At 36.0% G+C, this 17,845-nt stretch overlaps 1 protein-coding gene across 2 annotated transcripts; it reads left to right on the forward strand.

The window, feature by feature from the left end:
- The first annotated feature begins 1,192 nt into the window (after positions 1 to 1,192).
- Pex2 (peroxisomal biogenesis factor 2) lies at positions 1,193 to 16,577 on the forward strand. Of its 2 annotated transcripts, none has more exons than XM_074095502.1 (6): positions 1,193 to 1,293; positions 1,459 to 1,523; positions 1,629 to 1,706; positions 2,148 to 2,573; positions 13,301 to 13,522; positions 15,971 to 16,577. In XM_074095502.1, the coding sequence occupies exons 2-6, from the start codon at positions 1,491 to 1,493 to the stop codon at positions 16,052 to 16,054; spliced, it is 843 nt and encodes a 280-aa protein (XP_073951603.1). In that variant the 5' UTR covers positions 1,193 to 1,293; positions 1,459 to 1,490; the 3' UTR covers positions 16,055 to 16,577. The 2 variants fall into 2 exon arrangements, with proteins under 2 accessions (XP_073951603.1, XP_073951604.1); XM_074095503.1 differs by having other exon boundaries at positions 1,214 to 1,231.
- Positions 16,578 to 17,845: the final 1,268 nt, after the last annotated feature.

The following is a 17,845-nucleotide window of genomic DNA, read 5'->3' on the forward strand; positions in this document are numbered from 1 at the left end:
GACAGGTGTCAATGTCAGGTTGTTTTTTTTTAAAACGTACCCATAGCAAAGTAATCCAGCCCATGCAGCTAGAATTAAAAGTCGATCCCTTTGATGTCACATACCAGATAAAACGTAACAATTTAATCACCATACGATCCCCGGTTAAAAAGTTTAAATAAGGGTGATAAAAAAACTCATTTAATTCAGAAGTTTAATCAATCGGGGTTTTTCGACAGGAGAAATCCGCTAGATGGCGTCAGTATCGTGAGGTCCGTTTGAAATTTTTGTCACGCTTGTGATTGGATAAAACTCAGCTCAGAATAAGAACAAAACAAGCAAAAGCAACACGAACACGAACGACTGGCGGAAGGTTCCAGATGAATTAAAATATCGATAAAAATATGTTAAGGACTGTTTTATACTAAAACCTCTTCTTTTGAGAAAACCATAACTCATGTCAGTCCGTGTAGCAACCGTTGTGTTGATTTAATAAATAATGTTTATGCTGTCACCTCGAGTCCACGAGTCTCTATTCTAATTTATAAATTAGTTTTATCAAAATATCGTACCATAAACATATTTTTCTGTCAAACCAATTGTTTTGAACCAAGGTTGCCAACCGTACGAGGATACTAGGTGCGAGCACAGACACTATCAACCTCGTACAATTATGTACGAGATTTTGATAATATGGCTATATGAACATTTTACACAACATTATTTACAAAGTTTTTTAAGAATATAGACAATTTTTTTTTCTGATTTTACCTGAGTTTGAGTCTTGAGAAAAGATTTTTTGAAATAAAAAGTGATGTTTTATTTAGTAGGATACTTGCAATAGTTCATTTCAATGAGTAAAAAAGTCTTAAATGCAATAGTTTAATATGCCTTAATTTTGGTTTTAGCACGTTTTAGATGCATAAATAATAAATGTACGAGGTTTGTAAGCCAAAATAAGAGATTATTAGCTGCATAAGTACGAGGGTTTTTTTTATGGTTGGCAGCCCTGTTTTGAACGAACGGACAATATCGATTTTTCATGGTCAAAAATCTATCATGGTTAGAATAATCACTAAAAATTTGCTGTCGTCATCGATATTTCATTTTTTTGATATGATAATATCATATCGGTAATAATTCTATATCGATAAAAATATCGATATTATCGAAAGTTCGATAATTTCGATATATCGTTGCATGCAACAGCAACAACCCGAGGCGGTGTCAGTGTCAGTCAGTCAAAATACGAGTACGAGATAATTACGAGATAAATATTTTTTTTCCTGACTTTCCTGAGGCCGCCAGAATAGAGTAGAATAATTATAATATTTTTCATTTATTATTTTATAAAAAAAAGTTATTTTCATAAACCCAATATTCTGTAACTTGTTAAAACCATCAAAATTACTCCACCGGCCAAACTTTTTTGCCCTGCTCAAATATTTTAGTTAAGTTTTAATTTTCGTTATCATTTAGGTACAATATATTTGAAGAAAGTTGTTCAAAATATGCCCATAAGTTATATTCCTCGCGTAACTCAGGTAATATTTAATAATTACTCAATTCCCGGCAAGCTACTTAAGTAAGTACATAACGATTTATTTACTCCCCAAATGTAGTTTCAAATTTTTTTGTTTTGATTTTAGTTGGATGCTGGTCAACTGGACGATCAATTAGAGGAATTATTAAAACAACAACTATTCAATGCCACTAAATATTTTGAGGTTTGTACTGATAACTTGTATTTGGATACCAAATAGGTAAATATACTTGCAAAGTTTTGAAAGCCAGATAGTCTAATGGTTTAAAAACCTATGAAGCTTGAGGTTTTGGGTTTGACCCCTAGTTGGGGTAGATATTTGTATGAAAAAATCTAAATGTTTTGATATAAGTATAGTATGTTTATCTGTTGTCTAGTAGCCATAGTTTAAGGCAGGGATCAGCAATAAGTTTTTTCAGTGTTCCAGTTTTTGAAGTAAAAATAAGCAAATGTTGCAAATATGTTGTTGTTGCTTTAATTTTATATTGTTTTTTGCACTACAAAACTTTTGGTGACCGGAAAAGCCATTTGGTGACCCCTGGTATACTCAGTTTGGGGCTTGGTCAAATAGTGTCAATTGTCTCATGATTAATCAAAAATATTTTTAACTTTTAATGTCTTTCAGCCAGGGATATTACAGCCTGTTCTACCAGAACTGGAACTGCTGCTCCGCACATGGATATTCAAATATTCGGTTTATGATAAGAAGTTAACCTTTGGACAGCAAATGCTATCATTGAAGTACAATATGGAAAACTTCTCAAAAAGCAAACTATACTGGTACTATGGTTATACAGTTGGCTTAAAATATTTGAAAGACCGGGCACTGTACAGTTTAACATCAAACACAAGAGTACAGAGCTTTGTGCACCAATTAGAAACTTTTCAGTTATTTGGTGACATCTTGAATTTCTTGAGATTCATACAAAGTGGGAAATACCCAGTGCTGATAGATTTTATATTGGGCCTAGAACTTACTGCAGACAAATTGACAAGAGAAGACCTGACTGATTTTTCATGGACAAGGGAACTTCTGTGGCATAATTTTATTGTAAGTTTAATTTCACTCTTTCTTAATTGTGTACATTAAAAGCTAAGTTAGATTGTTTTTTTGGGTTCCGTACCCAAAGGGTGCCAACGGGACCCTATTTCTGAGACTCCGCTGTCTGGCTGTCTGTCTGTCTGTCCGTCCGTCCGTCTGTCCATCTGACTGATCGACCGACCTAGTCGCCTAGCATTGGCTAACTATATTGTTTGAATATTTGTTTGATGTTTTATATAAGCTTCGATAATATAATATACTGACTGTCTGAATTTGTGGTTTATTTGATTTGGGCAAAATTAATAAAGCAATTTATGAACCACAAATCTCAATGAAGCCAACTTTGATAAAGCGCTCGCCAAATCCACACCATACTAATGATACTAATAACTATGTTTACCTATTGTTTTTACACAAAAAAATCATACTTAGTATTTAACACTATTTACAAGGTTTATAATACAGTTTAAAATTTATTTGCACTAGTCGCTTCTTATTATTTAATTAGGATGTTTCTTGTGTACATGCCCATAGAAACTGATAGGAGCTTCTACACACAAAACACACACAAGCGTGTACACGAAAAACAGGTCGGTATTTCCATCCCGGTATTATCCGGGCCGGGACAGTGACACCCTTTATAGTCCGCGCAACGGTTTAAGATGCTTCAGGAAAAGTGGAAGGGGCATGCGCAGTAGTCATTTCTTCGATCTGTTTGGCCGGGGCAGAGGAGTGAAGGGCGTGTGGTTTGAATTTGAATTTACTTAATTAATTGTATTTTCATTAACGTTGTAGTGGAAAAAATGCCGAAAAATAAAGTTTTAACTAGGCAAGCCAGAAAAATGATTTATGACGTGAACTGTGTTATGTAAAAAAAGAAAACAAATAAAATCGTGGGTAAATTAAAGGAGGTAAAAAATACAACAGCAGCCACCACGTTATCATTATAGGAAAATTTGGCAACACCTATCCAACATTTACGCCAGATTGCAAAAAAAACCTTCTTCGATATTGCACGATAATAATATACAACTTTTTTTCCCTCTGATATTTGTACGAGGCTTTAGCACACCAAATGTGTCTGTCTGCCTTATATAATAATAATAATATAGTAATGTCATCCGGCAATGTTTATACTATAATAATAATATAGTATCAACATTGCCCGATGACTAATTTTTTTTCCTCTTATTAAATTCAATGTTATTATTACATTACATATCTTATTAAATTACATTTGCCTAAAATTTACTTATCTTCTTTAATTCTTCTGATATATTATTTTGTTAAAAGATTTTGTGCGCGATTGTACTCATGCGCCCTTTCCCTGTTTCCCTGAGCCATCATAAACCGCCGCGCGGACTATAATTACACAACATATGAAGTCCGCCGAATTTCCCGCGAATGAACCGTGCTGACAGCCATTTTTTTTGAGGCAATGGCTTTAGAAGTTAACAGCCAGAACCAAAGAGGATGAGAATTCAAATTGTTTTTTATTCGAAATAATTGCGCAAGTGCTTACATTTCGGCGATATTTTTAGAAGCTTTTCTTTACCCTGTAAATTTGGTGACAATTAAGGTCCGACCGAGACTGCTTTTTTAATCTCGGCCGAGACCGAGACCGAGACCGAGAATAAAATAAAATCTCGGCCGAGACCGAGACCGAGACCGAGACACAAAAAAAAAAGTTTTTTTTAACTATTTTATTTTTTTACCTAAAAAAACTCGCAAATTCCAAACTGTTTCCATTATTACGATCGCTAAAACTTAATAAGATTAATTACTTAATTACTACATCGTTAGGCATTCATCATTAAGTCACCAAAAAATATAATAAATGTTACGATAAATATACCTAACCTCATCAAATTCAAACATTAACAAGACTAAGTGTAAAACAATAAGTCAATTTACTTACCTTCCGCTTTAAGTACCTCTAATTTAAACTACAGCTTTTCACAATGTAAATCAGTTAATCACTTCTACGATAAGGTATTCTCACAATCCTTACATTAATTTTCACGTAAATCAAACTACTTCACCTATTAACCATCTTTATCGAAAAGAAATGAGCAAGTTGTGACTTGTTACTCTCCTTAGCGGGTGTCAATGAGTTGCAAGTACCACACGCACCGAGCCCGGGCGGGGCGACCAATCAAAATCCCAAGGAAAGCTCGTGCCACTGCGGTAAACCGCGCGCCAAAATTTAAATTGAGTGCCGCCGTTGAGTCTCGGCCGCGGCCGAGAATCTCGGCTGTTTTGGGCCGAGACCGAGACCGAGATTATCGGCCCGATTTTTGGCCGAGAATTGCCGAAACCGAGACCGAGACCGAGATCTCGGTCGGACCTTAGTGACAATATAATAATCTGGTAGTGACATCTTGGTGGTCCTGCCAGGATCGTCTCTGCCGGAGGGAACTCCTCAATAGTTAATAGTACCGACTTGAAATTTGGTACAGATATGTAGTTTAGATGACAATGCAAGTACAGTCAACAAAAAGTACATTCGGCAAAAAAGCTTGTATTAAAAATGAAATTTTTAACAAAAACTTATTACAAGCATTATATTTATTGCTAAAGCAAATAAATAAATATTTCATTTCATTTCATTTATTGCCAGTGTAATCCATACTTTAATATTATAAATACGAAAGTAACTCTGTCTGTCTGTCTGTCTGTCTGTCTGTTACGCTTTCACGGCTAAACCGCTGAACCGATTTGGATGAAATTTGGTACAGAGATAGAATAGACCTTGGGAAAGAACATAGGCTATCTTTTATCGCGAAAAAAAGGTTTTAAGGGGTTGAAATAGGGGATGAAAGTTAATATGGTGGAAGTTCGTCGCCGTCGAAGATAAAACCATGAAACTTGGCATTTAGGCCCTTAATCCATACTTCCATACTTATATCCATACTTCCATACTATAATATTATAAATGCGAAAGTAACTCTGTCTGTCTGTCTGTCTGTCTGTCTGTTACGCTTTCACGGCTAAACCGCTGAACCGATTTGGATGAAATTTGGTACAGAGATAGAATAGACCTTGGGAAAGAACATAGGCTATCTTTTATCGCGAAAAAAAGGTTTTAAGGGGTTGAAATAGGGGATGAAAGTTAATATGGTGGAAGTTCGTCGCCGTCGAAGATAAAACCATGAAACTTGGCATTTAGGCCCTTAATCCATACTTCCATACCATATAATATATAATATATAATATATATATAATATAATAAATATTATAAATGCGAAAGTAACTCTGTCTGTCTGTCTGTCTGTCTGTCTGTTACGCTTTCATGGCTAAACCGCTGAACCGATTTGGATGAAATTTGGTACAGAGATAGAATAGACCTTGGGAAAGAACATAGGCTATCTTTTATCGCGAAAAAAAGGTTTTAAGGGGTTGAAATAGGGGATGAAAGTTAATATGGTGGAAGTTCGTCGCCGTCGAAGATAAAACCATGAAACTTGGCATTTAGGCCCTTAATCCATACTTCCATACCATATAATATTATAAATGCGAAAGTAACTGTCTGTCTGTCTGTCTGTCTGTCTGTCTGTCTGTCTGTCTGTCTGTTACGCTTTCACGGCTAAACCGCTAAACCGATTTTAATGAAATTTGGTACAGAGATAGAATAGACCTTGGGAAAGAACATAGGCTATCTTTTATCGCGAAAAAAAAGGTTTTAAGGGGTTGAAATAGGGGGTGAAAGTTAATATGGTGGAAGTTCGTCGCCGTCGAAGATAAAACCATGAAACTTGGCATTTAGGCCCTTAATCCATACTTCCATACTTATATAATATTATAAATGCGAAAGTAACTCTGTCTGTCTGTCTGTTACGCTTTCACGGCTAAACCGCTGAACCGATTTGGATGAAATTTGGTACAGAGATAGAATAGACCTTGGGAAAGAACATAGGCTATCTTTTATCGCGAAAAAAAGGTTTTAAGGGGTTGAAATAGGGGGTGAAAGTTAATACGGTGGAAGTTCGTCGCCGTCGAAGATAAAACCATGAAACTTGGCATTTAGGCCCTTAATAAGAAATAAATCGATATTTGTTCGCGCGTTTTTTAAAATTCTTCCTGTAAGGGGGTGAAATAGGGATGAAACTTTATATGGAAGATCGTCATTGTTGAAGATAAATCGATGGTTTTGTGTGAAACTTGGCATTTGGACATTATAAGAAATAAATAGATATATGTTCAAGCGTTTTTGAATTTTTACCGGCGTGGGGATGTTAGCAGAGGAGATGATGCAGTGTTAGCAGTGCCCTTAAAGCTCATAGCAAAATGTACGCAATGTATTATCATAGGTGGCTTATTGACATAGACAGTCAGACATGAAAAATTATGATTTCCAGATTTTTCTTATTTATTGTGCTATATAAGAGCTACCTTTATGCAAAAAGAAACAAGTTTCTAGGAAAGCCGGACGTGCCCTATAACTTTTTCTGTTAAGGCGATTTGTATGGACACACCTTTTTAATGACTGTAGCTTTTGATTGCCTTGACTTAGAAGTTTGATTTTTTCACAGCTTTCGGGATTATTCACCTGAGTTTAGAATTTTAATCTCAATTCGATACCGATACTCCACGTGTTTACAAGATAGAGGATTTTGACAGACAGACAGACGTACGGACAGCAAAGTGATCCTATGGGTTCCATTTTTTCCTTTTGAGCTACAGAACCCAAAAAACATTTTTTCCGGCGCTTTCAAAATTTCGACCTATAAATATGGGGATGAAAGTTCTTAAGAATTCCAAACAAATTTACTATAAGTATATGTTTATCGGAAATATGTGTAGCTATGCTTAGTAAAAATGCTGTTTTAATTATAATCCTACCCTCCTAACTTACAATAAAGGACGTAAGATGTCAAGAGTTCACTATGAAGAATAATAATTAGTCCTTTTGTGTTGATAGGGTAGAATACACGTCGTTTGGCTAAAATGTGGCTACCCACAAAATATTTATGTTTTACCAAAGAACATGGATGTATGGATGGATGGGAGAACAAAAAAAAAATAGTTTATATTTGGGTCAATCAACTTTTTCTTGTTTTTGGCAAAGAACAAATGAAAATAAAAATGTAGATTTATTTACATAAATATATGCTTTTATTGTAGAAAACATATTAAATTTTTAAAATTCGAGAGTTGCCGCGGACTTGTATGATTATTATATGTTTTATATAGCCATAAACATAATTCGAGCTCAAAAGTGGTCCCCTGAGTAACCATGATATAATTAGATAACACGGCATGCTGATTAAGATCTAATCAGTGCAATACATAAATAAACACATTTATATCGGTTTTACATGTAAAATATTGTGAAACACATTTTATATAGAATGTTACAACTACTAATTATGTCTCTTGAGTCACTGGTGACAAAAACGGTACAAATATTTTGCCATTTATTAGTTTTATCTAATTCAACTAAAACGTACATCATAAGTTTTATTTGCCCCTTTAATTTAACAACAAATTGTGTAAAAAAAAGCCAGTACCGTGAAACTCTTGTGTGAAAAATTAAAAAAACTAAGGCCTTTTTTTGGGGACAAGTTGGTCATCCAAGAGACAAAATGGTGACTCGAGAGACTTTTAAAGTTGACTAGGCTTACTTTATGGTCACCCATGAGACGAAATGATAACTCAAGAGACTTTTAAAGTGGAATGGACTTGAGCTTGCTTATGTGCTTTTTTTATACTTTAGCTTTTATCATTGCATAGCATTATACACTTTCGTGTTCTTTAATTTACTTAATGGAACCTCAGCATTAGAACTGAGCTCTTCATTAATTAATACCACTGGTCAATACCTCGGCGTCGTCAATATTGAGTACAGGTGTGTCTCCAATATATAAGATATTTTTAAGTTGCTGGACTGGATCGGACATGGCATAAATATCAATACATACATTTCTCACCTCCGTTTCGCCGACGACATAGTTATAATGGCAGAGTCGCTGCAGGGATTGACTGGCATGCTGAAAGCCTTAATGATGCTTCCCGAAGAGTGGGTGTCGGAATGAATTTAGACAAGGCCAAGGTTATATTCAACAGTCATGTCATTCCGAGACCAGTTACCGTCGGTGGCGCCACACTCGAAGTTGTGTCTGAGTATGTATATCTTGGTCAGACTATAAAACTCCGTAGAAACAACTTTGAGAAAGAGGCTAATACGCGAATACAGTTGGGCTTTCGGGAAACTTCGGCATATCTTGTCGTCAGACATCCCTCAGTGCCTAAAAACGAAAGCCTTCAACCAGTGCGTCCTACCTGTTTTAACCTACGGAGCTGAAAAGTGCACTTTTTCTGCGGGGCTAATCAACAAATTCAAAGTAGCAGCAAGCTATGGAGAGAGCAATGCTAGGGGTTTCTTCGAAGGATAAAATCCGAAATCACATAATCCGACAAAGAACGAAACTCACCGACGTTGCTCAGAGAATTAGTTCGCTGAAGTGGCGTTGGGCTGGCCACGTATGTCGCAGGACCGATGAACGGTGGAGCAGACGAGACCATGGACGGGAAAAACGTAGTGTAGGGCGTCCTGAGGCACGGTGGACGGATGACCTTTAGAGGATCGCTGGCGGCGGATGGATGCGAGGGGCTGGAGCTGGAGACAGTGTTGTGGCGCGCCGTGGAAGAGGCCTACGTCCAGCAGTAGACTGCTGTAGGCTAACGATGATGATGATGATGTGTCTCCAATGTGAAGTGGCTGATAATGTCTTGGGTTGTGACATTGGCAAAAACCTCTTTCACAAAAACCACTCAAATCACGATATTGCAACTGACTTGACACACCCTATTTAAGAACTATAGGCCCATCTCGCTGTTAAGCCATGTTTATAAGCTACGGGGAGCCAGGGAGGTGTCCAGAGTCATAGTAAATCGTCTCGAACGCAGGCTCGATGACTTCTAGCCACCCGAACAAGCCGGGTTCCGAAAATGCTATAGTACCGTAGACCAGATACATACGCTGCGGCAAGTCATACAGAAGACCAAAGAGTATAACTTGCCGCTATGTCTGTGGATTACGAGAAAGCCTTTGATTCGGTTGAAACGCGGGCGGTGCTAGAGTCTCCAGCGATGTCGTATTGACTATCAGTATATCGAAGTGTTGAAGTGTTTGTATAAAAACGCCACTTTTTTGGTCCGAGTACAGGAATAGAGTTCGAAGGCAATTCCCTTGAAAAGAGGCTTCAAACAGAGAGATGTCATATCTCCGAAACTGTTTACTGAAGCTTTGGAAGACGCCTTCAAGCTTCTGCAATGGAAAGAACTAGGCATCAATATCAACGGCGTATATATCACTCACCTTCGGTTTGCAGACGATATCAAGAAAAAGAAAGTGGATGGAAGAACTCAGCTAGATGCTCGAAGGCCTCAATCGAGTCTCCCAACGGGTGGGCCTCAAAATGAACAGGGACAAGACTACGGTCATGTCGAATGTTCATGTAGTGTCGACCCTTGTCTTGGTTGAGAATTTGGTTCTTGAAGTTGTTGACGCGTATGTATACCTAGGACTTAGGACGAACCATCCAATTGGGTAGGTCCAACTTCGACAAGGAGGTCAATCGCCGAATCCAACTCAGATGGGCAGCTCAGGAAACTCCGCAATGTCTTTTCGTCCAAAATTCCTCAGTGCTTTAAGACGAAAGTCTTGGACCAATGTGTGTTGCCAGTGATGGCATATGGATCCAAGACGTGGTGCTTCACTATAGTCTTATAAATAGGCTCAGAGTTGCTCAGCGAGCTATGGAGAGAGCTATGCTTGGGGTTTGTCTACTCGATCGAATCAGAAATGAGGAGATACGTAGAAGAACAGGGGTCACCGATATTTAAAATCCTGCGAAATACGAAAATGTTAAGTTTGTTAATGCTAAAATTATAGCTTTTAGTGAATTCAGTTACGGATTGCTTTAACAAACAGATCAATGTCTCATGACTCACCAAAAGAGTCTCTTGGGTCACCGAATAAGTCAGCTAGGGGACGATGACCCAAGAGACAAATTCATGTAAGAACCAGTAAAAAGCATAATATAAACGATACAACAAAATAAAACAAGTTGCTTTAGAATATTAGACCGTCATGCCATGTATTAAGCTCTATTTTGAACCACAATCATGAAAAACTTATGAAATATCGCGGTAAGTCAGGAGAATTGGAATAAAGACACCGTACCTGTGTAAGAGCCCCAAACGAAATGAACAATGCTAAAAAATGCCGCATCAATGGCGGACCGAGTCATGTGACATTCAGATAGGTTGTCTATTGGTCTAGCCAAGGTCATGCGACGTCATTACATTTACACCTACTTTAGAATGGTAAGTTAGGGGACTTAGTATTTTTTACTTTCACAGGGACACTTTTTTAAACTGTACTGTAAAATTAAATATTCAAGTTCTGTAGATTGGCACGACGTTTTAAGATACTAACTGCAGTATTTTATTTAAATAACCCATAACATTAAATACTAGTGAACCATTTTTTTACACCAAGACGAAATTAAACATTGAATATATGCACAGGACACGAAATTTTTAGTATGGAAGTGAAAATGTGTCCCCTAGAAAACCAATAATTTATCTATAAATTATAAAATGTATTATTCTATATTTTGTTCAGTTGTCGGTTGATAGTCTAATTCAATTATTAATATAGTAGAATCAATGTATGTCTTATATTTTTTGAAATAAAATAGATTTACCAGTAGTGACACACAAAAACAAGAAATTGTTGATTGACCCATTTATAGCAATGTGTTAAAATAGGTTATTTTCAGTAAACTGTGGAAGTTTCTATGTGCTATTATTGGCAGAATAGGTATCCTAAATAAATTAAATACTTCTCAAAGTTATTATTCCACGTGGACGAAGTCGCGGGCAAAAGCTAGTGTAAATATATTTGCTCGGGTGGAATCTTTCAACTCAAATTTGAAGTGGATATCTTAAACCGATTAAGCTGAAATTTTACACGCATGTATAAATCAGATGACAATGCAATATTATTATATCATGGTGTTGAGATAAAGCTAGCGGGTGACCATAGGAACTCTGTGATAAACGACACAACCACATCGAGTTTGGACTCGTTTGATTCGTCTTGACGAGTACTTTGGTAACCAGGGGCATAAAGTACAGTCAGCAAAAAAAAACTGGCTCAGGATGGGTTCGTCCACAGTTCCATTTTGTCACCTTCCTAAATCGTCCTCATTCCCATACAGTCTACTGTTCTGATTCGCCAACATTCCCACATCGTCATTTTCCTATCTTGTCTGCTTTCTTACGTGGGCCACAGTACCAACTCGTCAACAGTCTTATTTCGACTACAGTGCTAACACGCAACATTCCAATTTAGAGCACAGTGCCAACTCGTCAACATTAAATTGCCCATATCTGTGAGACAACGTCTGCTAAACGTGGACGAGTTGGCACTGCTGTCCAAGTAGTACTGTGATCTATAAAAGAAAGTGGACAAGATGACACTGTGGTCGAAATAGGAATGTAGACAAAATGGGATATGGACGATATCATAAAGTGGACGAGTTAGGAAGGTGACGATTTAGGAATTGTAGGCTGACGACATGGCAGTGTGGACGATTTAAGAAGGTGACGAAATGGGACTGTGGACGAAGTCATCCTGAGCCAAAAAACTTATATTAGAAGAATTTTAAGAAAAACTTTTACTGAACTGTTTACGGAACCCGTCATGTACGAGTCCGACTCGCACTTGACCAATTTATTAACACATGGTACTCATGGGCGGTGGTGATCATTTCCCATCAGATTACCCGCCTGCTCGTTTGCCTCCCTCTCACAATAAAAAAAGCATCCTCATGAAATTTGGTACCATCAGCAAAAATAGTGTATCAATAATGTAACTTAGTTCAGTGAAGTAATAAAATTACAACCATACTAATTTAATTATTTAATAGTAGCCGATACCTATGACTCTTTCCACTTTTAATTCAGTTATCGCTATCCCGCGGAAACTATGCAATTTTCCAGGATAAAAAAGGATTCCATCCGTGAGGCGAAGATTGGCGTCCAGGTTCTTGCACCGTTGGTATCACCTTAGATATCTTAGTATCCTTAAGCTTAAGTCTTGGTATACTCTCTCTTTGGGTGGTGCCGTGCTAACCTAATGTAAATTTTTGATACAACCTGCGGAAGTATCATTTAACTTTGTTGTAATATTTATTTAAAGGAAATAAGTACTATGTGTTGAGGAGTATAGTAATTCCATTTGAAGTTCTGTGGTGTTTTGTTTGGCATGGTGTGACGTCTGATATGGTGCGCGTCACCTCGTTTAAGTTAAGCTTAAACATGTATAGGTACTATAGCTATCTGTGGGATCCTGTAATTGGCTCTGTGTTGCTATTCCTTTTACATATATTGTGTTTTTAGCTGTTGGTTCTCCTTAAATCAATAAATAAATAAATAAAAACTATCCAATGGCCTTCCCTGGGACTTAAACTATCTGTATACTTACTGAATTTTATCTAAATCGCTTCAGAGGTTTCGACATGATGAAGAAAAAACAAACAGACTTACAGACTTTCGCATTTATAATATTAGTGATACCATGAACCTCAAACCAAGACAGCAATGGAAGTTTTAGAAGAGAATCAGATTGTAGTTTATGAAACAGATGTTACTTATATCATTCAAACATCATTAAAAACTAGAACATATGCATGCATTAATTTAGTCAATTGTTTCTGTTTCAGGAACTCATAGGCACTCTTATATCCCTTATGAACATTTTTGGGCTGCAAAGACTACTGTCCAATGTATTAAAGTATGTTTGGTGGCGACAGCACATCAAACCAGCTGGGAAGATGGATGTCCCCACCATGACTCATGCAACAGTGTGTGCAATCTGCTCACAAGGTCCTGTACTGCCGCACACTATGGGTTGCTCACATATCTTTTGTTATTATTGCATATCGGTAAGAATTGTTATATTTTTAATAGCCTATAAAAGTCATATTTTACTGGCATTATGATGGTATACTTCAAATGATTCCAGAAGATAATAGCTAATGATTGTTATCAGCGTGCAGTTTTCGTAGCAAAGTATATGGTTGGCAAATAAATAAATACATGTAAAAATTAATAATTATTTTATACTAAAAAATAAATACTTCAGGATTATTACTCTTTTTTTATTATTCTTTTATTTGATATAAAACTTTTTCATAAAAAAATTAAAACAATATGTGGCCTTATCAGCGTGAAGGGACCTTGTTGTCGGTATTGAGTTATTGATATCCCCATAATCTACATTCATTTAGTAATCGAACCATGTAAGGAACATGCATGTAGGTTTAATAGATATTTTAAAAAAAAGGTTTAACCTCAAAAGCCAGAAAAGGTGATTATGAGAAAATTGAATTCAAACTTATACACCCAATAAAAGTATGTTGTTATTGGAAGTTACATTGATAACATGCTATTTGAGGAGTAGATTGTACGGGCTTTCAGGTTTCAAGTACAATTTTGTAATAGGACAACGGTTTTCCTATAGTTTACCTTGCCAAAGTGCATAAAGTAAAAAAAGGTTGATGGATTTTTTACTTAATTTTCTATTTTTCGAAGGAAAAAATATTATGCGTAATTGGACACTATATATAAAAGAACTACTCCGATTTGAATCAACGTTGTTTATTATATAAAAAAATACTTTAACAAAAATAACTTTGTGGTTTACAAATGTAATTAAACAGTCAAAATCAACAAACGTTTATATTTAGTACGCTAAAACATAGCCAAATGAAATCAAATTAACTCAACAAATCTTAAAAAAAAAAAGTAGTTTTTTCAGTCTCAAAATTCAAGGTAAAGTTTAGTAAAAAGTTGGTGCAATCACTATATATTTTCGAAAAGGGACATCGTCGGTGGTAAAATATTTAGTGACTATAACTTGTTAACGACTAATAACTTACGATTAATTTTAAAGTCTTAATTTAAGAACACTGTAGTGTTAAAACTCTTAAACCTAACGTATTTTGTGGGACCTTACTAAATGATTAACGTAAAAATGTAGTGTTACGTATAATTAAAATCAAGTCTAAGAACAAATTGGTAAATTGTAATAATTATTACGTCAATCACTTATTGGCGTAAATTGTCAATCAGAATCACAAAAACAATTTTGTCAATTTGGGCCTTATCACACTAGCGATTTGCGGGAGAGTTGAAAGCGAGGCGAGCACGCAGTGAATTCGCTGCGAGCGTATAAAGATTTCGCCGCAAGCGCGCAACGACATCGCCGCGAGCGCGCAACGATGTCGCTGCGAGCGCGTAGCGAGTTCGCTACTTTTGCGCCAAAAACGCCATAATAATAGGGCGTCTTCGGCGCTAACGCAGCGAACACGCTGCGCGCTCGCAGCGCGCTCATAGCGACATCTTTGCGCGCTCGCGGCGATATCGTAGCGTGCTCGCGGTGAAATCGTTACGCGCTCAAAGCGAACTCGCTGCGCGCTCGCCTCGCTTTCAACTCGCCCGCAAATCGCTAGTGTGATAAGGCCCTAACTGGCTACCGCCTAATGGTTTCTGATGATTCTGATTGACGTTTTGTACGCGCCGACAAAGTACCGACGTTTGACTCGTCTTCCAAACCGATACCGAGCGCACAGAAAGCATACAAAAGCGACACCGACAATAAGGTCCCTTTCTTACTAAACTATAAGGGATGTTTTAACTCATAAAAAATCGATTAAAAAACTTGTGTCTCTGTCAAATTAGAATTTAGACCCTGCTTATTAATATAGAGTAAAAAAAGGAAAAATGATTTTTTTCGACATTTTACTTTAAACGCGATTATCTCGGAAACTAGAACCGACAACAAGGTCCCTTTTCCCAGATAACGCCACATATAATGTCGAATAATGTTTATTCATGTCATAAAATACAGCTCAAGTAAAAAGTGAAATTACATTATCTAACTAAACTGTTTAATTTAATCTAAATCATCCATAGCATATAGACAATTCATATTTGTTCTAATTAATTGATAACTGACAGCCAAATCTGTTGAATATTTTTTTGTTGTTTATTCAGCATATTATGAATAAGGGTTGTTTAGTAGTAATATCTTATTTCTTGAAATATAAAATATTTATTTTGCCTAGTGTGTGTTTATTTGTAGTTATTTTCTATGTGTATTTTTTTTTTACCAACCATACATTGCTACCAAACTGCACACTGATAACGATGCTTGATTATAGCAGATGGTTGGATTAGTTTAACTACAGACACCTGGGTAAAGGTTATTGAGTAAATGCCTTTTATTGGACAACATAAATTTAGATCGTAACTTTAATTTTCGTTTACAATTTGATATTTTATCCTGTATTTGTTAGGTCATATTAACAATTCGTAAACTTTTCTTGCAGGCAAATAAGGCGATGGATTATGAATTTGCGTGTCCCAAGTGTTACTACAGTGGAAAAGAAATAATTAAGTTTGTAATGGTGTAAGAAAATTTGTGAATACTGATTTAATACAAGTAAAAGGGTAAAGGTAGCATTTAAATTATAAAAAATTAAACACTATTATGCTATTATATCAATACAAAAGTGGCTTAGCTGTAAAAGCAATTTTAATTAAGCACCTTGAAAAAAGGAACATATTATCAATTAAGTTGTTTTTTTTACAACACTGCTCCACACAGAGCGAGTCGCGAGGCAGTTATTTTCGGGGTGTGGTTAATATGTATGTATCCCCGAATATACGATCCGGAATTTACGACCTAATAATGCACGCCCTAATAATCGGTGCACAGTGTATAAATTACATAAGGGTGCAAATTATCAGGGCGTGCATTGTTAGACTGTACATTCCAGGCAAAAAATTTCGGACGTACTGTCGAACAAACTGGCTCATGAACCTTTTAATAATCAATTTCACTATGATTTCTTCAGCAGAACTTATCGGATGACAACATGACATTAGTAGCACAAAGGTTCCAGTTTACTCGACTGTACCATAACCACACTTCATTTTTTTTAATGTTGAGACCTGTGTCGAACAAAAATATTATATGCTTTATGTTACCTCACTACCTCGTGAGGTAGCTCGTTCAGTGTAGAACTCCTAATAGCATTGGTCTATTCTGATAAAAAGGCAAAACTGGTTACTAATAAGTTTTAAAATATCTCCCATTAAGTTTCTGATAAAACCAATTTGAGGTAGGTATCTACCTATAGGATTTCATTTACAAGTTCGCTTTTTTTGATGATTCCAATGAAATATATGTATGTTACATATAAAATAGTATATTTAATAAATTTGGGAATTAGGTAACTAAGATAGGGAAAAAGGCTGTGTGATAAATAAACAACTATTACATTAAGTGTATACTTCTATTTATTGTTAAGTAAATTAAATAAATCATAATATTTTTACAAAAATATGTTTTTCTTTCTTCTAGCCTTATTATCGGTGAGATACTAAGAATATCTTTTTTATGTACAAATTGGAAAACAATCACAAACAACTATAGCACTGAATTAAAAAACAATTACCTTGCTACTTAGTGAACACACATGTGTGTGTAAGGCATATCGTCACTACTTTAAAAAAAAGCTAGTACCTCAAAATCGATAACTTTTCTAAGTGGACTTTATGAACATCAAAGGTCAGTTACCTACATCAATTTTAGTGATGTATTGATTTACGATAGGAGATTTTTTTTCAAAATAGTGACGATATAATGCCTTCTTGCAAAATCGCCTCTTCTGGTCCCACTTAAATCAACCTTAATATATTTGTCACGTTGTTTAACTAACTAAATTAACGTCACACAAGACGCTAGTTAACGCGTTTCTATCTTATTTAATTTGACAATTGAATCTCTGTGACAAATGTTGATTTATGTGGAAGCGGAGATTTGCATGAAGACGCAAATATGTCACGCAGACAGTTTACTGTGGTCGCTGAGTGGCGCCGGTAATGGTTTAGTTTTGGATACCATACCAAGTTCCGCAAATTTACGCCTGATTCAATCAATTAACAATATCACTCTTAACTAGTAGATTATGTACCTAAAATGTATACATATTATCTTACGCTTATGATTATAGGTATACAGTTATACATCATGACAGAAAGGTTACTTACCTTATCTACCGCACTATAAATAGGAAAATGTAATTAATATGTAGGCTAAAGTAGGTACCTACTTAAAATCACTGCAGGTATCCCTGAATATAGGTATGCATATTCATACCTACATGCACCTACTTCAAACAATCGAAATAGGAAAGGAA

The sequence above is a fragment of the Choristoneura fumiferana genome, chromosome 12 (assembly GCF_025370935.1).
Source record: "Choristoneura fumiferana chromosome 12, NRCan_CFum_1, whole genome shotgun sequence".
Classification (NCBI taxonomy): Eukaryota; Metazoa; Arthropoda; class Insecta; order Lepidoptera; family Tortricidae; genus Choristoneura; species Choristoneura fumiferana.

What these genes read in the sequence shown, in the direction of transcription:
- Pex2 (XM_074095502.1), top strand. Translation starts at nt 1,491, where the DNA reads ATGCCCATAAGTTATATTCCTCGCGTAACTCAG. An exon ending in ATGCCACTAAATATTTTGAG is followed by an intron (nt 1,707 to 2,147) that starts GTTTGTACTGAT and finishes AATGTCTTTCAG; the next exon opens with CCAGGGATATTACAGCCTGT. An exon ending in TTTGTTATTATTGCATATCG is followed by an intron (nt 13,523 to 15,970) that starts GTAAGAATTGTT and finishes CTTTTCTTGCAG; the next exon opens with GCAAATAAGGCGATGGATTA.